Source organism: Mirounga leonina, unplaced genomic scaffold, assembly GCF_011800145.1.
Source record: "Mirounga leonina isolate KUSES-001 unplaced genomic scaffold, KU_Mleo_1.0 Mir_180, whole genome shotgun sequence".
NCBI classification, from domain to species: domain Eukaryota; kingdom Metazoa; phylum Chordata; class Mammalia; order Carnivora; family Phocidae; genus Mirounga; species Mirounga leonina.
The window spans coordinates 7,108,864-7,126,465 of NW_023270469.1; the positions used below are offsets into that span (position 1 = coordinate 7,108,864).

Consider the following 17,602-nt stretch of genomic DNA (forward strand, 5'->3'; position numbering starts at 1 on the left):
AAGTCTACAGAAATTTTCTGTTTTTATTTCCCCTATATATCAAGGAATCAGAAATACAGATTGGGCTTTTTGCAAATTAGTGACTGAGCAAAGAACTACTCATATTCTAACCCTCTTACTTTTGCTCATAACCTAGAATTACATTATTTACAAAGATAAAAGGGACCCCGTTACAAAATGATGCATGTCACCTTTGGCAAATGCATGAGTTGGAGTAATTGCCTTTGAAATTCTTCAAAAACTCAAAACTGTAAGGTGAATAGCTTTTATCAAAAACTCCACATCAAAATAGAAAATTTAGTAATGGAGTGTCTTTTCATTTTCTTCTACTAGGAAAATTATTAGTATAGTTTCATGAACAAAGGTAAAACAGTAATGAAAATAACTAGGTACAACCATTCCATCCTGTGACTATCAGAAGATGATGGGTTTGTGAAAAGTCAAGGCAACAAAATAGGTCACATTATGAGTATGTCAAAGAATTCACAAAAAAAGGTAGAATTCTCACTTCTCTTTAATCACTGAATTTCAGTTTTTACGAATAATCTTAGGACAATTCAGGTAACTAAGGTTTTGGGAGGGAACAGTTCTTGTACATGAAGAACTGACATGCTCAACTGTTCTGTAAATAACTCTATTGGCTGGATTATCAAACATTTTCACAGAAACAAATTTTTTTAAAGCCAAAGATCACTGCATTTATATTTACAAAAAAGCCATAAACAAACATGCACTTCTCCTTTACTGGGAGAACTGAAATCAATGTTTGAACATTAAGGCAGTGACGATTCTAAAACAATTAAATTCTAAGTTAAGGCTTTATATTTGTTTTGAAACCCCTAGTCATAGGCCACTGTGACCAAAGCAAACTCTTATCAGGTTGGGTTCATCTCTCCAGGATATGTTATTTACTCACTACCAACTATTCTTCTATGGGATAGGAATTAGTAGTAACATCATCTATTTACTTGGGGCTATTAGTCCACTCCTTAGGTTTTATTTTGAGGATTTTGCCTTCAGCAGCATAAGCATGTGCCACAGAAGGAACTTTTTCTTAATAAACTTAGAAAACGTACTGGTTGCACCGATTTTTCCTTGACTGAAAGTTGGACAACAATCCTAAATACAGTAAACCTCCAAAGCATATATGACCATGCTCCCATCTAAAAACATGGATGTTCTTGATTACTGAAATAACTGGTCTTCACCTCCTTTTCTTTGCAGACTGGTATTGCCGTCTAAACAAATAAAGCAACAAAATGCAGAATACCTTATTTTAGGAGGATCTGTTCTATACTTGCTATCCTCAAGGCACAAATAACATCCTTGCTAGGCCAATGTCTTTCCTTATTCAAGGAAAAGATGAGAAGTGGATGAGAAGATTCACTTTAGAATAATTGTTGATTGCACACTTGCCCTATCAACTTACACTGAAATTTAGCAGGCGGGGATGTCCTTTTCTCTTCCCCCCCCTTTTTATTTACTTTTTTTTAACATTTAGAGAGACAAAACTCAGATCCAGCCTATGGGTACACTTTGAGAAGCAGCTGTGGGAGCACCACCCTCGCCTACCGGAGAGAGTAGGAGGGATGTTCCCAGAGCACACTCCAGTAGGAGTTTCCACGGCTGGAATGACGTACGGTTACTCAGACTAGAAGGATCGCTATTTACACTAAGTGCTTGCCGCTACTTCTTGAAGCAGAAATTTTACAGCAACATGTCTTGTGAGGAAAGCACTGTACACTTGGGTTGGTATCAGCAATAGTTCATGTAGAGGAAGAATGGCATTGACTACATGGTCTCAAAAGCTAAAGACAGCTGTAGTTCTCCTTTGTCTTCAAGCCAGAAAAAAGGGAGATGTCAAAGCAGATGAAATCGCAGGCAGCAGGAGTCCCACGCCATCGAAGCGCTGGCACTTACATCTGACGTGTGGCATCCCATTTCTTTAGATTTACTATCAGGAAACAGGAATTTCTAACACTGTCAAATATTGTAGGTGCAACTTAAGTTAAGCAAGACACATTTCCACTGAAATGTTTTGAAGATCTGAAAAGTCTGTACCCTAGTACCTGGTAAGCTTGGCTTCAGCTAATTGCTAGATGGGTTTGAAAGGTGTGAAATACACTTGTGTTTTTAAGATGGGAAGACTCACTATGACAGGGCAAATGTAGGCAACACAGAAACAGTATTTTTAGATCAACATCTTACACTTTATAATACACTCACATTTATACACAAATTTCATGTTTACAAGTACAAAAGGCAAAGACCCTCCAAGAATTGAAGTAAATGCATCAGTAACTACATTCAATAGTGTTAACACTGTTGTCCTGCTCTCCATTTTCCAAACCCAGAAGGAAATCGTAAACGCCGTCGCACGCTCAGACTTCATTTTTAGAAGTTGGAGACCGTGTGTAGTTCCGCACACGTCTGGGTTTCTACAGAGCTGAACTGAGATTCCATTGTGTTCCAGGCCAAATCGGCCAGAAGAAAGTCATCCATGGCTGTTTGAGTTTCGTTGCTGGTGAAGAACAAGCTCCCCAGGGTTTCGAAGCCAGAATTCATGGTCTGTGTTTCTGTACTGTTCAATTGAACTTTGCTCTCTACAGCAGGTATGTTTTTAGCAGCAGAGATTCCTTCAGTTTGGGTCTCTGTGTCAGATGAATCAGTACTCATGGAAAAGCTGGAGTGCTTCAGAATACTTCCCAGAGGCAGGTGGGGGCTACTGTCTAAAAAGAAGTTTAAGTCTGTCTGTGTCTGCGTGTCAAACATTTCAAGGCCTAAGAAATTAGAATTTCCCCTACAACTATAGGACTGAGCAGATGTGTCTGCAAGGAAGAAGTCCGTTTGGGTCTCTATGTCCAGTGATTCCAAGACAGGCTCGGTGGTCATGGTGTTAAGCTCACTCTCTTCAGTTTGAGTCTGGATATTTGAGGCAGACAAAAACTCCTCAATATCAAAATCGATTGCGGGATTCTGGGTCGGGCCAGATGGGAGCTGGGGGTCAGGTCCAGTATTTGTGTCAGACAAAAGACTACGATTGTCCAGTGTCTGACTGGGCAGATTACTTGACAAGATGTTTTCTAAATCGCTTAATAAATCTATAGTTTGGGTCTGGTTATCTGTCATGTTCTGTGAAGGAAGCATACTGTGCTGTGCACTGAAGTTTATAATCGGTGCAGATTTCTCAAGATCTTGATGTAAAGTCTTAGGGTGGTTCTGAGGTAACAAATCATGAGCAACGGTCTCCGCTACTAAGCTGCTGCTTATAATGCTGTCTGCAGAAACACCGTAGGGTGAATGGACGCTCCCAAAAATGTCAACAGCTTGGTCCATCTGTACTTGGTCATCTGTCAGACCTTGCATTCCACTGGTCTGGGTTTCTCTGGAGATCCCGCCTGACTGGTAACAGGCATCTATAAACGCATCAGTCTGAGCAGCTATGGATGAGGTCACCTTAGAACTGGGCAAAAACGTTTGCGTATGAACACTGATGGGAAGGGAGACTTGAGAACCAAACGTCAAATCTGTTTGAGAACAAGACGATACAGAAGAATCAGGCCCAGCCCACTGTGTGGAAGGTATGAAGGGTTGCGTGGCGTAAGACAGCTCTGTCTGTACGTTGATCGAAGAAATGCTGTTCTTCTGATATGTGTTCCCTAGTTCTTGTAAAGGATTAGACAGGCTCTTCCCCAAGTTCACTTGAACACCTGTACTAACTGGCTCCACAGCAACAGGACTTATAATTTTTGAAAGAGGGAGACTTTCCTTAAGACAGCCAGCCTCTGAATCTAGGCCGAGGATCAGGGTTCCGATTGACAAGGGCAGTATGTGCACAGCGCCCGGGGCAGAACCCTGATGATCGACACCCAACACCACAGGCTGGGCCGAGGAGTCGGCGGTAGGCACAAAGACAGGCATGGGAGAAAACTGCATAACAGGAAGTTTCACCAGAGCCACTTTGGGCTTGGGTAAAAGCAACTTCTGAGGGTATCTCGGAGGTGTTGTAAGAGTCTGCTTTCCGGCATTAGAGCTGCAAGAGTCTTCAAAAGAAGCGACCAGCTTTGTATCTGAAGTTTCCAGTTCTTGAGTGTCTGGTCTTGGAACTGGTTGGGTGCTCAAGGACTCGGTGGGCTTACTGGACAACTTGTGGCTGGGCAGGCAGCTCTCCATTTTCCTTTTCTTACTAGGTGGATCCCTGAAACCAAGGACAGAGTAAAAAGAGAAAAACGAGTTTAGGCCGCAGCTTTCTTCTACTCTGGTGCGGTCTCTTCAATTACTTACGAATGCTGCTCCCCACACCTAGAGCAGAGGTCAGAATCCACCAGGTGAGGAGAGATCAATCCTTCTGTGCCCCTCTGAGAACTGGGCCTACTATATGGTGGGCAGAAGTGCAGGAACATGCGACTAGGGAAGGAGGAAGCACATCTTTTTTGGGGGCATACCTCTAAGTACTCTAGCACTCAGCTCTGTAAGCACGAGGAAGTGAACAGATTATTTAATGCAACTTTTACCATTCCTAAAGTAGGAAGCTATTACTCCAAATATAAATTTGACCTTTAAGATGAGGTACAGTTTCACGATAAAACTTAACTCTTCAACAATCTAACATCCCTCTGATGGAAAATGCTGGAAGTTGGGATTTTCAATTGGGAAGAAATAAGGAAGAACAACTGGGTTAGACAGATGTGGATCCTTTGCTAGTACTGCTCGCTTTTCCGAAAGCTCCCCTCTTCCACGTCATGTTTTTTCTCTGTTATTCCTCCTTTCTCTCTGCACTAACGGCTTTCCAAAAGTTTCATTTGACATTCTTCCCACAGCGACCGACTCCTGGGCCACCGCTTCTTCCCCTTTACCTGTGCTCTGCCGGGATCTCGTGGCCAGTGCGGTAGACGTGGGACTGTAATGCAGTTCTGCTGGCGTAGGGGCAGCCGCACGTGCACTGGAAGGTCTTGCCGCAGTCCTCGGCATGCCTTTTCAAGTCCCACTCCGTGCCATAGGAATTGCTGCACTTACTGCACTTATGCTTCTTTTCAGCATGCATCTTCATAAAGTGCTAGGAAGAACATAGAAGGGACGAAAGTGGAAAACCACATCTGCTCAAAACATTTCAAAAACCATCCCCGTACCTGCATTAACGATGACTTTGCATGACAAACTAGAGCAGTCTACATCAAAAGAAGGAAAAGCAGGCAAACTGCAGTTTATCACATGCCCCTTCTCCGTGTCACTGCTGCTTTGGGAAAAGTGAGGACCCTCTTTGGAAGCAGTTCATAGTACCTGCCATTTAGGTTTTATAAATGAGTGCCGCAGGCAGGAAAAAGTCCTTCCTGCTTTTCTCAGGACCCCTCCAGCCAACCCTCTGGGAAGTATTTCAGCTGCCGGTCTCTGCCAGTCCTACGTGACCTCTTTCCCCACTCACTGGGCCCCTCCCTACTCCTAAGGCAGCTACTTCTGGAACTCTTCCTGACTTCAGAAGCTTTGTCCTTCCTTAGGAGAACTTTTCCTTTGTGCTTTGCTCCTCTGACCTAGGAGGCACACAGAGTCACGCAAGAGATCTGGAGTACACATTTCTCATTTGCTGCTGAACCGCTCTTCTTGTCTTTCTCTCTAAACCCTCTTCTGGACATCTCCTCCTCCAGAACAAGCCACGTCTCCTTCACTCTGGTTACACTCCATTCACGTCTTCCCCCAACAGGGAGACTCCTCGGTGGCTATTCTCACAGGCAGCTTTCTTGGAGAGTTCTCCAGTTACGTTTGGCGAGTGACAGAATGCACGTTAGGTTTATATCACCTGAATTTCATCCTCAGAGAAGTATACTTAAGACAAATAAAATACCTGTTTTACGAGAGAAAATTGAGAAAATGGTCTGTCAGGGCCTCTAGGGCATCCTTCAATTGGACAACAGTAGAATTTCGGTACAGTTTTCAAATCTTTTCTTATTGTTGGATTTACTATACCATCCTGCAAAAGAAAAAATTACTTTAAATAATTATTAAACAAACAAACAAACAAACAAACAAAAACCCAATGGAACTGGCTGGGACCAGAAACAAGGAATGACTAAAGATGGGCACAAGGGATCTTTTAAGGGAGATAAAAATGTTCTAAAATTAGATTGTGGTGCTGGTGGCACAACTATGTGAATCTACTAAATAATTAAATTATTCACTTAAAATGGGTAAATGTTATGGTGAGCTAAATTATAGCTCAATAAATCTGTAAAAATTTTTCAAAACAAAAAAACTCCCCCATGTTGCTAAAAAATCTTCTATCCATTCCTTTAAAACTCCTCCTTCTACACTTAAAATCTCTGTCTTTAAAGCCAGCTTTCTCTGTTTGTAAGTGGTATACTCACAGTTTCTCAGGCTCAAGACTTTGGTACCACTCTAATTCTTCCCTTCCCTTTCATCCCACCCTCCCTGAAAAAAACCTCCTTTGACTATGGTCTAGGCCTTCCTCCTAGCATCATGACTTTCTCTGATCCTTAAACCCCTAAAGTAGCCGAAGCTAGTCGACACAACTTTTTATACAGCAACTTGAATAGAGTCACCATGCTGTGTTTGAAATTTAATAATCATTATAGTAACCAGTACGTATATAGCTTTTATTACTGTGTCAGGCATTTATATATATTAACTCATATAATCCTCATCATCCTTTGTTATTAAGTATGTGACTGAATTTTTGGCTGGGAGTTTAAAATAACTGGTGACTTAACTTAGCTTGAAGTGCTCTGTCTTGGTGCCCTCGATGAGCTCACATACTGCAGGTGTGAGACACCTATGACCTCCAGTATAATTCCTGTCTGGACCTAAAGGAAGGTAGTGGTGGTGGCGGGGGTGGAGGGGTGGGGATGGACCTCTCGACAGGTCACTGGAAACAACTGGACATGTACTCATGTAACCAGGGCTCAAGGGTAAAAGAGCACCTGGCTCCGGGGGTCCCAAAACAGACCAAGTCTGGCCACTCACCGCTGACACAAAGGCAGTGAGACAAGTGGTGGGGAAACAAGAAAGGGATTTATTTCAGTGAGTCCAGCACCGGGAAGACAGTGGACTCACATCTCAAAGACTATCTCCAAAGTGCTGAAAATACTTTCAGGTTTACGTAAGGAAAATGTGGGACAAAGGTCGGTGGGTATGTGCAGGCAGGCAGTAAAGGTCAGGTCAGTCGCTGTCTTGGGGTTAACCACGCGGGGTCTTGCTGGTGTAAAGGCAGTCCCTATTGTTGAGAGAATAGTTTGGGTCCGCATCAAGGGATGCTTTGCCCCCTGGGTCTTTTGCCTGAGTCAAGAGATAAGCTGGAAAGAAGAATGTAATCAATTAGAAAGTACAGACTGAGGTCAAAGTGGAGGGAGTAGAAGTCCCTGTTCATGCAGGCCACAGCATCTAGTGTTCTGATGAGAAAGGATTCATTACTGTTGGAACATGTCCACTTCCTTCTCTACCATTAATGTTTCTGGAGAAGTGAGAAATGAATGGTCATGTGGCTAAGACTCCTTCCCTCTGCCTTCCCAGTAGATCTTGAGAGGAACATGTTGATCTTGTTGAGTCTGTGTCCATTCATTTAGAGGGGAAAAGAAGCTGTTGTTTTATTTTTACACAGCACAATTTATCTTTCCATATCAAATTCAATTAGTCCTCCATGTCTTCCACACTGGTCTATCCTTTTACAATCCTACTGTTTAGATATTCATATTCATTTGGGTTATTTAAGGGGTCTCTTACATAATTTTCCTTCCTCTTCTAATATTCTACCAAATTTGACATTCTGAAAACTTATTTGTATGTATCACCTAACGGCATGTTATGCCTCCAATCTCCCATTATAACCATATATTTTTCTGTTCCCTTTTCATACACCATCCTACTTAGCCTCACATTCTTCCCACTTCCAGTTGCACCATCTATGAAGGCTCAATTTGTCCTACATTCTCCTGGCTCTCTTAAGGCAGACTGTGATGGCGGAAGAAGCACTTGGGCTAAAGACCTATACACCACCTCTACCACCAATTAGGGGTGTGGCCTTAACCTCTCTGAGCCAGTTTATTCATTTCTGAGACAGATACAATAGTTAACTCTCAGGATTATCTTGTATTGGATTAGCATAAAGCGAGCCCAGATCATATTCTCAATAAACACTCCCTTGTTCTGCTTACCACCACCCAGATGTAGAGATCTATTTCCTGTTTGAATTCCAAGATAATAAAACTTAAGTTATTTTAAATATTACCATTTTTTCTAGAGTTCCTGTCTCTCCAACTAAATTTCTTTTTTTTTTTTTTTAAAGATTTTATTTATTTATTTGAGAGAGAGAATGAGACAGAGAGAGACAGCATGAGAGGGGGGAGGGTCAGAGGGAGAAGCAGACTCCCTGCTGAGCAGGGAGCCCGATGCGGGACTCGATCCCGGGACTCCAGGATCATGACCTGAGCCGAAGGCAGTCGCTTAACCAACTGAGCCACCCAGGCGCCCTCTCCAACTAAATTTCTTAAGGGCAGAAACTATTTTGTACACCTCTTGGTATTGTCTTAATGTTTAAAGAAGAGAGCAATTGCCTGCTAAATGTAGAGGTTTTTTTTTTTAAAGATTTTATTTATTTATTTGACAGAGAGAGACACAGCAAGAAAGGGAACACAAGCAGGGGGAGGGGGAGAGGGAGAAGCAGGCCCCCGCCAAGCAGGGAGCCCAATGCGGGGCTGGATCCCAGGACCCTGGGATCATGACCTGAGCCGAAGGCAGACGCTTAACAACTGAGCCACCCAGGCGCCCCTGTAGAGCATTTTTTGAAAGGCAGTCCTGGTTTTCAACCCTGGGGCCTGTGAAAAATCACATGAGACACTAAAAAAAAAATCTCTGTCTGGTTCCAACTCCAGGTATTTTGATATCATTAGTTTGGGGTGGGGACTAGGGATCCATATTTGGTTGTTCAATCTCCCCAGATGATCCCAAAGGACAGTCTAGCCTTGGAACATCTCGTATAGTGGTTAAACCCTTGGGTTCTGGAATGTGGACTGCCATAGTTTGAATTCTCTACCTTGCCACTTTCTTGTGAACTATCTTGGTTTCGTTATCTATAAAGTAGGCAAAACAGGATCTACTTCAGGGCTGTTGTGGGGATTTAGTCAATAAATAGGGTTTGGAACAGTGCTTATCACATAATCACTCAGTTATTATTGCTGACATTTGCTGTGGAGAGTTTTGTTTCTTCTTTTGCTTTTTGCCAACCAACTTTACGCCAATGATCTAATCTAAACCAGGACTTTACATTAAATACTGTCCTTGTGGAAGTTGGACTGAAAGGCCCTTCTGTTAAAACACTGGCAGCTGCTAGCTTTAATGACAAGTGACGTGGTCTCTTATCACCAAACTCATCCTATTCACCAATTCATCTAGCGTTTGTTTGTTCGTTTTTTAATGAAATACTTTCAGTTAACTTATTATTTTTCCATCTAGTGTTATCAGCAAGAGAAAACGAAATGTGGGTAGAATATTAAGGAAGACTCAGAAATCACTTCATTCACCTAATAATTATCAAATTCCTCTTAGTGATATGCCAGGGAGATGGCCCCTTTCTATGTTCCAGGCTGTTCAAATGTTCCACAAAACTTCCTATAAGTTCACTACAAAATTAATGCTCACTTCTAATACCCTCTCAACTCTGCTTAGCATGCCTTTTATTTATTTTTTTAATTTTTAATTTTTATTTATTTTTAAAGATGTTATTTGTTTATTCATGAGAGAAAGAGAGAGAGAGGCAGAGGGAGAAGCAGGATCCCCGCAGAGCAGGGAGCCAGACGTGGGACTCGATCCCAGGACCCCGGGATCACGAGCCCGTGATCCAAAGGCAGACACTTAGCCAACTGAGCCACCCAGGTGCCCTAGCATGCCTTTTATTATCCCTTTTTAAACTCCCAAGCATGTTCTCAAATACCTGTTCACTTCACTTTTTAAAAGTTAATGAACTTTTTTTTTTCTGAGATGTTTTAGGTTCACGGCAAAATTAAGTAGAAAGCACCGAGAGTTCTCATATATCTCTCCCTCCCCAAACATGAACAGCCTGTTCCACTATTAACAATACCCCCACCAGAGTGGTACGTTTGTTACAATCAATGAACCCGCACTGGCACATCATTGTAACCAAAAGTCTTATATTAGGGTTCATTGTTGCTGTTGTACATTCTATGGCTTTTGACAAATGTGTAATGGCACATATCCACTGTTATACCATCACACAGTATTTTCACTGCCCTAAAAATCCTCTGTGCTATACCTATTCCTAACATTTTCCCTTAAACTCACCCTGGCAACCACTAATCTTTTTTGCCTTTTCCAGAATGTCATATAGTTGGAATGATACAGTATGTACACTTTTCAGATTGGCTTCTTTGATTGAGTATACACCCGACCTAAATTTCCTCCATGTCATTTCATGGCTTGATAGCTCATTTCTTTTTAGTGCTGAGTAATATGCCATTCTCTGGAGGTACCACAGTTCATCTATCCATTCACCTACTGGTGAACATCTTGCTAGCTTCCGAGTTTTGGCAATTATTCACTTCTCTTTATGTGTCTTCTACCACCTCCCTCACCTTTCCTTTCTCACTGTTACATCATTAGTTCAAGTCATCCTGACTCTGGACTTTTATCATTAACCTCTTAACGCATTTCTAGAACTTCAATCTCTTTTTCATTCACTTTGCCAGATTCCTTGTTCTAAAGTATAGCTCTCATCATGTCATTACCTCACTCAAACATTTTTAGTGGCACCCCAAATCTACCCGAGTCCAAATTTCTCTAGCTTGAGACATTCAAGTCCCTTACTATATATATATAGCTTTGAATTGTCTTTCTCTTCTGTTACTTACCCCTTTTGTCTAATGGAACTACTTAAAATCCCCAAACCTTTTCAAGGAGAGGAATGTATTTGTATCTTCTCTTGTATTTGGGAATGTTTGGACAGAATAAATGTTCAAAAAAAAAACAAAACTGGGAGCATTATACTGAACATGTTCATGTGGCCATCTAAGCCAAAACTGTATCATGCACCAGGATGAACCACTGAAGACAGCCGTAAAGGACATCAACAATCCCCCTGTGGCCTCTATTATAGGCATGGCAACAACCTCAGAGTGTTCACTTTCCTGCTTTCTGAGGGCCAACTCCTCACCGTCCCCATCACCATCTCCCCATCCCAGTTCCACGGCCTTCCTGTCCTGAGACAACAAACTCAAAAGATAGGATGGCTGAGATGAGGATGGGGGAGATAAGAAATGGGGATGGCACAATACCACATGAACTGCAGTGAGAAAGTCATGTTCTATTCTGGCATCCTCTATATATGTTCAAAAACAAAATTCACCAGACTTTTCGAACTTTATCTTTTGTATGCATGACTAAAAAGAGAACACAAAAAATACTTCATGTTTTGCATTCCTTTTTTGGGTACGTTACATACAAAACATTTTAAAGTAAAACATTTCAAAAATATTTACGAAACATTTTAAGTAAAAGAATTTGGAAAAAAATCTGAGAGGAAACAATAAAAAAAGATGGAAAAAAGTAAACATATAGAAGAGAAAAGCAGGAGTAAGGACACACTTTAAGGAGAAAGGGTAAAAGGGAAGGATTTTAAGAATAGTGGGGGTGAATAAAAGGCATTATAACTACACCAGCACCTGACTGCCTTCACAGAAAGCATCCAAGAAGAAAATCAGCTCGCTCTGTTGTCTTCTCATTGTAAATTTAAAATTGGAGGTCTTTGTACAATATGGCCGATAGAGTGACTTGGAACCTTTCTTTTCCTTTTTTTTTTTTTAAAGATTTTATTTATTTATTTGACATAGCGAGAGAGAGCACAAGCAAGAGGAGCAGAAGAGGGAAAAGCAGGCTCCCTGCTGAGCAAGGAGCCCGATGCGGGACTTGATCCCAGAACCCTGGGATCATGACCTGAGCAGAAGGCAGACGCTTAACTGAGCCCCCCAGGCGTCCCTTTGTTTTTGTTTTTTCTTAAACAACAACAACAACAAAACAACTTCCTTGCTCATCATTAAAAGCAAACCCCAGACTGAACATAATACAAAATCCTTTAAGCCAGGTTTTAAAAACATAAATGCTGCTGGGTAAGAGGTTCTTTAAGGGCCCTCCTGTCCCCTTCACTGCTTTCAAACAAGGAATAAAAGAATCTCTGAGAAATGTCCATTTACTCCTACTCTTCCTTTCTCTTAATCCCCAGCTTTCATTTCCCCAGGGATCCCCCTGTAGGCAAGGATAGACAGGGCATTTCCAACTTCCTAACAGGAGATGAAATATAAGAACCCGCATAAAACCAAATGGCAGCATGCCCTTACACCTTACAATTCAATCCCCATTCTTACCCACCATCCTTTAGAAGGGTTTGTTAATTATTTACATTAAGAAGGGAGTATTTGTTTGTGGGCAGGGTACCTTGTGAAGAAAAGTCTAGAATAAAATAAGGACCATATAGCAACTAATGGGGAAGGGGATAAAAAGATTATCATAACCTAGAAAAAATAAAAACTAGGAAAGAAACTAAAATTTTGCAAGTAGCTGTAACCAAGAGAACCAGTAGGAAAAATTCCCACTGAATATTATGCAAATCTGCCAAGCAGCTATACTCAGACCACCTTCAGGGCAGAAAGTAGGCAGGCACTGGATTGATACTGGATTCTCTCCAAACAGCTTTCAAAACCACAAGAGCTCCCAGTCAGCTCTCGTCCCCAGGCCTCCTCCTTCTCCTTCCCTCCTTCTAATACTTTGAAAACAAGTGTCAAGAGTAATGTTTGAACTCAAGAGCCTTCTCCTCAGAATGCAGACGGAGAGTAGAGATTCACCACACTGGTATGGCTATTTTGTCACATAGGTCATGCTCATGAAAGAAAACGAACCCCTTTCCTCCAATACAGCAGATGCTCGGGGGGGGGGGGGGGCTGGGTGCTGTGGTTAGAAAGCCAAAACAAAGCAGGAAAGTGAGCCTCTTTGACAAGAAAAAAAACCAAAAACAATGATGGTTCTGGGTGAGATTTCTTTAATTCCTCCTGAAACAGGTCTCCCTAGTGATCTACGAAGGAAAATCAGGAGAGCCCACTTTTCCCTTCAGCATTTTTAGTTCAGAAAGGGATCTTGAGTGCACTGTGCTGTCTTCAGACAAGAGATCAGTATCTGAAAACCGGCTTAGAAATGGGAGAATGACTTCACACAGGTTCTAAGCAAGGGAGGATACCGCTGCTTTGAAAAGTCCAGTAAAGATTTGATTATCAAAATTTGTATTTGCTTCAACTCCTCCTCCTTCTTAAGCCTATTATATTTTATATTTTGTATGTGCACTGTGTATTGCATGTGTTTGTATATTTCGTATATGTATGGGTATCTTCAGATATTCGTAAACTTAACATATTTTAAAAAACATAATTAGAAATAAACCTATTATATGCCAACACACTAGTCCTGAAGAGTAAATGGTATCTTTGTGCTGAACAGATGCTTCACAAAGTCTTGAGAGCGAGAGCGCTCCAGATAGCAATTCCAGAGAAAAGGACACTAAAACTGTTACAAAGCGCTTGTTAGAGTGATCTTTGGGCCAATACAGTCCTGGTCAGACAGCTTCTCTTGTGCTCAGAGATGTAGAGTGTCCTGGTTGTTTCTCAGGGAGGACATGATACTAAAAGTGGGTGATGGCCGTTGTATACAAGTTGAGAGAACCAAGGGACGTAGAATTCCTACAAACCATGTAGTTCACCCACTGAAATTAAAATATAAAGAAAAGGAAGGATTTCGTTAAAATTTAGTTAAAAATGAGAGAGAAAACACAAGATCGAAGACCATTCATTCCCGAAGACCACTGAAGAGTTACCGCACTTGGGTCCTGGGAGAAAGGGAATCTGTTCTGAGGAAAACTGCAGCCCCACCTGCAGGGCCCTCCTCAGCACATTTCCGGACTGGACTCCCTCATCTTCACAGGGGAACGATGTTGCATCTGTTCAGCTGGTGCGGGAGGGGGATTCCCTCTCCTGGGCAACACGTCTGTCCTCCTATAACCTCGAACCTCCTGGCAAATTAAATTCTTATCAGAAGCCTGATTCTAGGGGCGCCTGGGTGGCTCAGTCGGTTGAGCGACTGCCTTCGGCTCAGGTCATGATCCTGGAGTCCCGGGATCGAGTCCCGCATCGGGCTCCCTGCTCGGCGGGGGGTCTGCTTCTCCCTCTGACCCTCCCCCCTCTCATGTGCTCTCTCTCTCAAATAAATAAATAAAAAAAAAATCTTAAAAAAAAAGAAGCCTGATTCTAAGGAAGTCTCCAAGGAGGATTTACCTGAAGGGCAGACAGGACATGCAACACGCTAGGTATTTCAAACTTACTCCTGAATCAATTCAGGCCATCAAAAGCTACATTCACAAAACTGCTTTGAGTATCATGCTTTGGAATTATGTCACTGTTGACACAGAGAGAAGTGAGTAAGAAGTGGAAGCAAACTTCCTATTGTAGCGACCGGGAAACTGTAACTTAACAGGTCTAGGGTGGGGCCGCACATCTGGATTTTCAGTGATGGGCACTAAAGGTTGAAAACCACTGCCCCATTTTCCAGAGGGTGGAAGGGACGCTCACACTACCGTCATTTAACATACGGGTTGCCTTTTAAAAGAAGACCTGGGGCGCCTGGGTGGCTCAGTCGGTTAAGCGACTGCCTTCGGCTCAGGTCATGATCCTGGAGTCCCGGGATCGAGTCCCGCATCGGGCTCCTTGCTCAGCGAGGAGTCTGCTTCTCCCTCTGACCCTCTCCCCCTCATGCTCTCTCTCTCTCAAATAAATAAATAAAATCTTTAAAAAAAATAAATAAATAAATAAAAGAAGACCTGGAGCAATCTCCCTTGCGTCTCATTCCTGAGCAATCCCGAGTCTATCACTGAAGGTGCGTCGAGGCAAATCTGCAGCTCCCTTTTGGGCAGAACCTAAAGGCCTCAAGGGGTATCGAGGGTGTGGTGGAAAGCCCTCGGGCTTTAGACCAGGTTTAAATCCCAGCTCTGGTCCCGCTGCGCAACCCGCTTCTCGCCAGCAGCGTGAGGAGGAGGATGAGACGGACCTCACGAAGCTGCCGGAACCACCCCGGTCCGCGTGTCGAACGCCCGGGCCGCGAAGCCAGGAGCCAGCAGTCCTGGCTCGTCCGAGCCCGACAGCGAGTGGCATGACACAGTGATTTCCTACTGCGCGTTCCCGCGCGCTAGCTCCCACTCTGCCCCGCCGGCACGCCCTGGCCGGCGTGGCCCGTTCTGTGGTGGGACGCCGGCCGGCGAGGCTGCCCACACACGGCGCAACCCCGGCCGCGCCCGAGCCCCCCAGCGCCAGGCCCGGGGAGGCGCCGTTCCGCGGCGGGCTCACCTGCAGGCGGTGGCTCTTGACCAGGTGCATGTTGAGCGCCGGGCTGTTGGGCAGGATTTTGCCGCAGCCGCGCACGGTGCACAGGATGTTGGTCCGCACGGCCCGGGACAGCTCGCTCACCGACGGCTGGATCAGCTCCCGGGCCGGAGGCGCCGGACCCGCGGGCTGCTGCCCCGCCGCCGCGGGCCGCGGCCGGCTGCCCCTCAGCCGCCCGGGGGGCCCCCACGGGCCCGAGGCGGCGGCGGCGGCTCCCCTCGCGGCCGTCGGGACGGTCGGGGCGCCCGAGGCCAGAGCCGCGGACCCCGCCGCCGCCGCCTCAGAGGCCGCCATGGCTCCCGCACGGCAGAAGGACCGAGCGAGCGGGCCCCGCCTCCCGCCGCAGCCACTTCCGGCAGGGGGCGGGGCCTCCAGGCTCATTAGCATCCGGCGGCGCCGGGACGGCCGCGGCGCCCCCTGCCGGCCATAGAAGAAGCGTCTGCGGGAAGCCGCCGCCGGGTGAGGCAGGAGGGTTCCGAAACTTAACAGGGGTTCTTGCGCACAGGTCGAAGGTATTGGTGGTCCCACTAATGCATTCTTCATCTTCCCACAAAACTTAACCTTGGGCAATAACTGGATAGAACAAAAAGCAGTACGTTCAGGAACTTTATTTCCCCAAAGATTAGAAACAACCCAAATATTCAATGGCAGGAGAGGCAGTAGTATGTTAATTACATCTACTGTTTATTGAGGGCTTACCAAGTGCTAGACATTGGGGAAAGCACTTTTCATTTCCTATCTCATTTTGTCCTCAAAACAAGTGTAGCGGGTACATACTATAAGTTTTCCCTCATTTTGCAGAGAAGAAACTAGCCCTAGGTCGCATTGTACAAATGAATGAGTTGCTATGATTGTGTTAATCATTTTAAGGGAGGCTGGATTTACTTGCCTGTATCTTTTTTGTTTTGCCTTGTTTTTGCCTGTCTCTTAACTGCTGAAATCCGATTACTATTTAGGGGACAGTATGACTCAGGGCAGGGTTCCAAAACCTAAGTACTTAGAAGGACTAGCTAGACCAAGTAAATGAGCAGAGGAGGCCAGGTGTAGACAAAAGGGAGAAGTGAGGACTGTAGTGAAATGGAAAATCTATCCTTTGTTTAAAGGGGGGCAGCTGCTAACTCATCTGTGGTATCGTTAGATTTATTTTTCAAGGTTTTTATGTGAAAACTTCCAACTTATATATCAGCAGCTGTACTAGTTTTCTATTGCTGCAGTTACAAGTTACCGCAATCTTGGCTTAAAACAACACAGATTGTGTCAGAGGTCTGACACAAGTACTAGGCTAAGATAAAAGTGTGGGCAGGGCTGTATTTCTTCTGGAGGCTCTATAGAAGAATCTTGCTTACTTGCCTTTTCCAGTTTCTCAAAGTCAGTAATGGTGAGTTGAGTCTTCATCCCATCACGGACTTCTTCTCCCTCTGCTCTCTCCTCTTCCTGTTCCACTTTTTTTTTTTTTTTTCCCTGTTCCACTTTTGAAGATCATTGTGATTACAGTGGCTCCATTCAGGAAGTCCAGAATAATCTCCCCTTTGCAAAGTCCCTTTGCCTTGTAAGGTCATGTATTTACAGATTCCAGGGGTTAGGATGTGGACATCTTTGAGTAGGGGGCATTATTCTGCCCATCACAGAAGCTAAATCTGATTTTAAAAGTACTGTGGGACAAACGAACAAACCCTACAACCATGTGTGTGGGGGACAGCATCTACAGGCTATTGTTTCTTTTGGTACGTAAGAGTACAAGCTCTTGAATCTGACTGCCTGGGGTCAATGTGGGCTCAGCTACCTACTAGCGTAAGCCTAAGCTTCGGTATTCACTGGAGTAGAATTAGACTAGTAATGCTGCCTGTGTTATAGGATTGTTGTGAAAACACGATAATGCACATAAAATTCTTAGCTCCGACAGAGTAGGTACTCCATAATGTTAGCTATTCATTTTTGGAGACCCTACCTAATGTACAATAAATTCCTTTGGCCGTAGAGGTCCTTGGGTCTGCACTTATTGATCCATCTGTTCCCAAGACTGCATCTGAATGCAGTATGTCTCTGGATCATCAAGTACGTAAGAGATGTTCCAGTGCAAGACAGTGACATAGGAAGAAATTGAACTCACCTCCTCCATGGAATACACCAAATTATACCTATTTATTTTTTTAATTTTTTAAAAGATT

At 43.9% G+C, this 17,602-nt stretch overlaps 1 protein-coding gene across 1 annotated transcript; it reads right to left on the bottom strand.

Annotated features, from left to right (window-relative positions):
• Nucleotides 1-496: 496 nt before the first annotated feature.
• ATMIN (ATM interactor) lies at nt 497-15,728 on the bottom strand. Its single transcript, XM_035024722.1, has 4 exons — nt 15,399-15,728; nt 5,840-5,965; nt 4,857-5,056; nt 497-4,198 (listed from the first exon to the last, which is right to left on the bottom strand). The coding sequence occupies exons 1-4, from the start codon at nt 15,726-15,728 to the stop codon at nt 2,395-2,397; spliced, it is 2,460 nt and encodes an 819-aa protein (XP_034880613.1). The 3' UTR covers nt 497-2,394.
• Between the last annotated feature and the right edge of the window lie 1,874 nt (nt 15,729-17,602).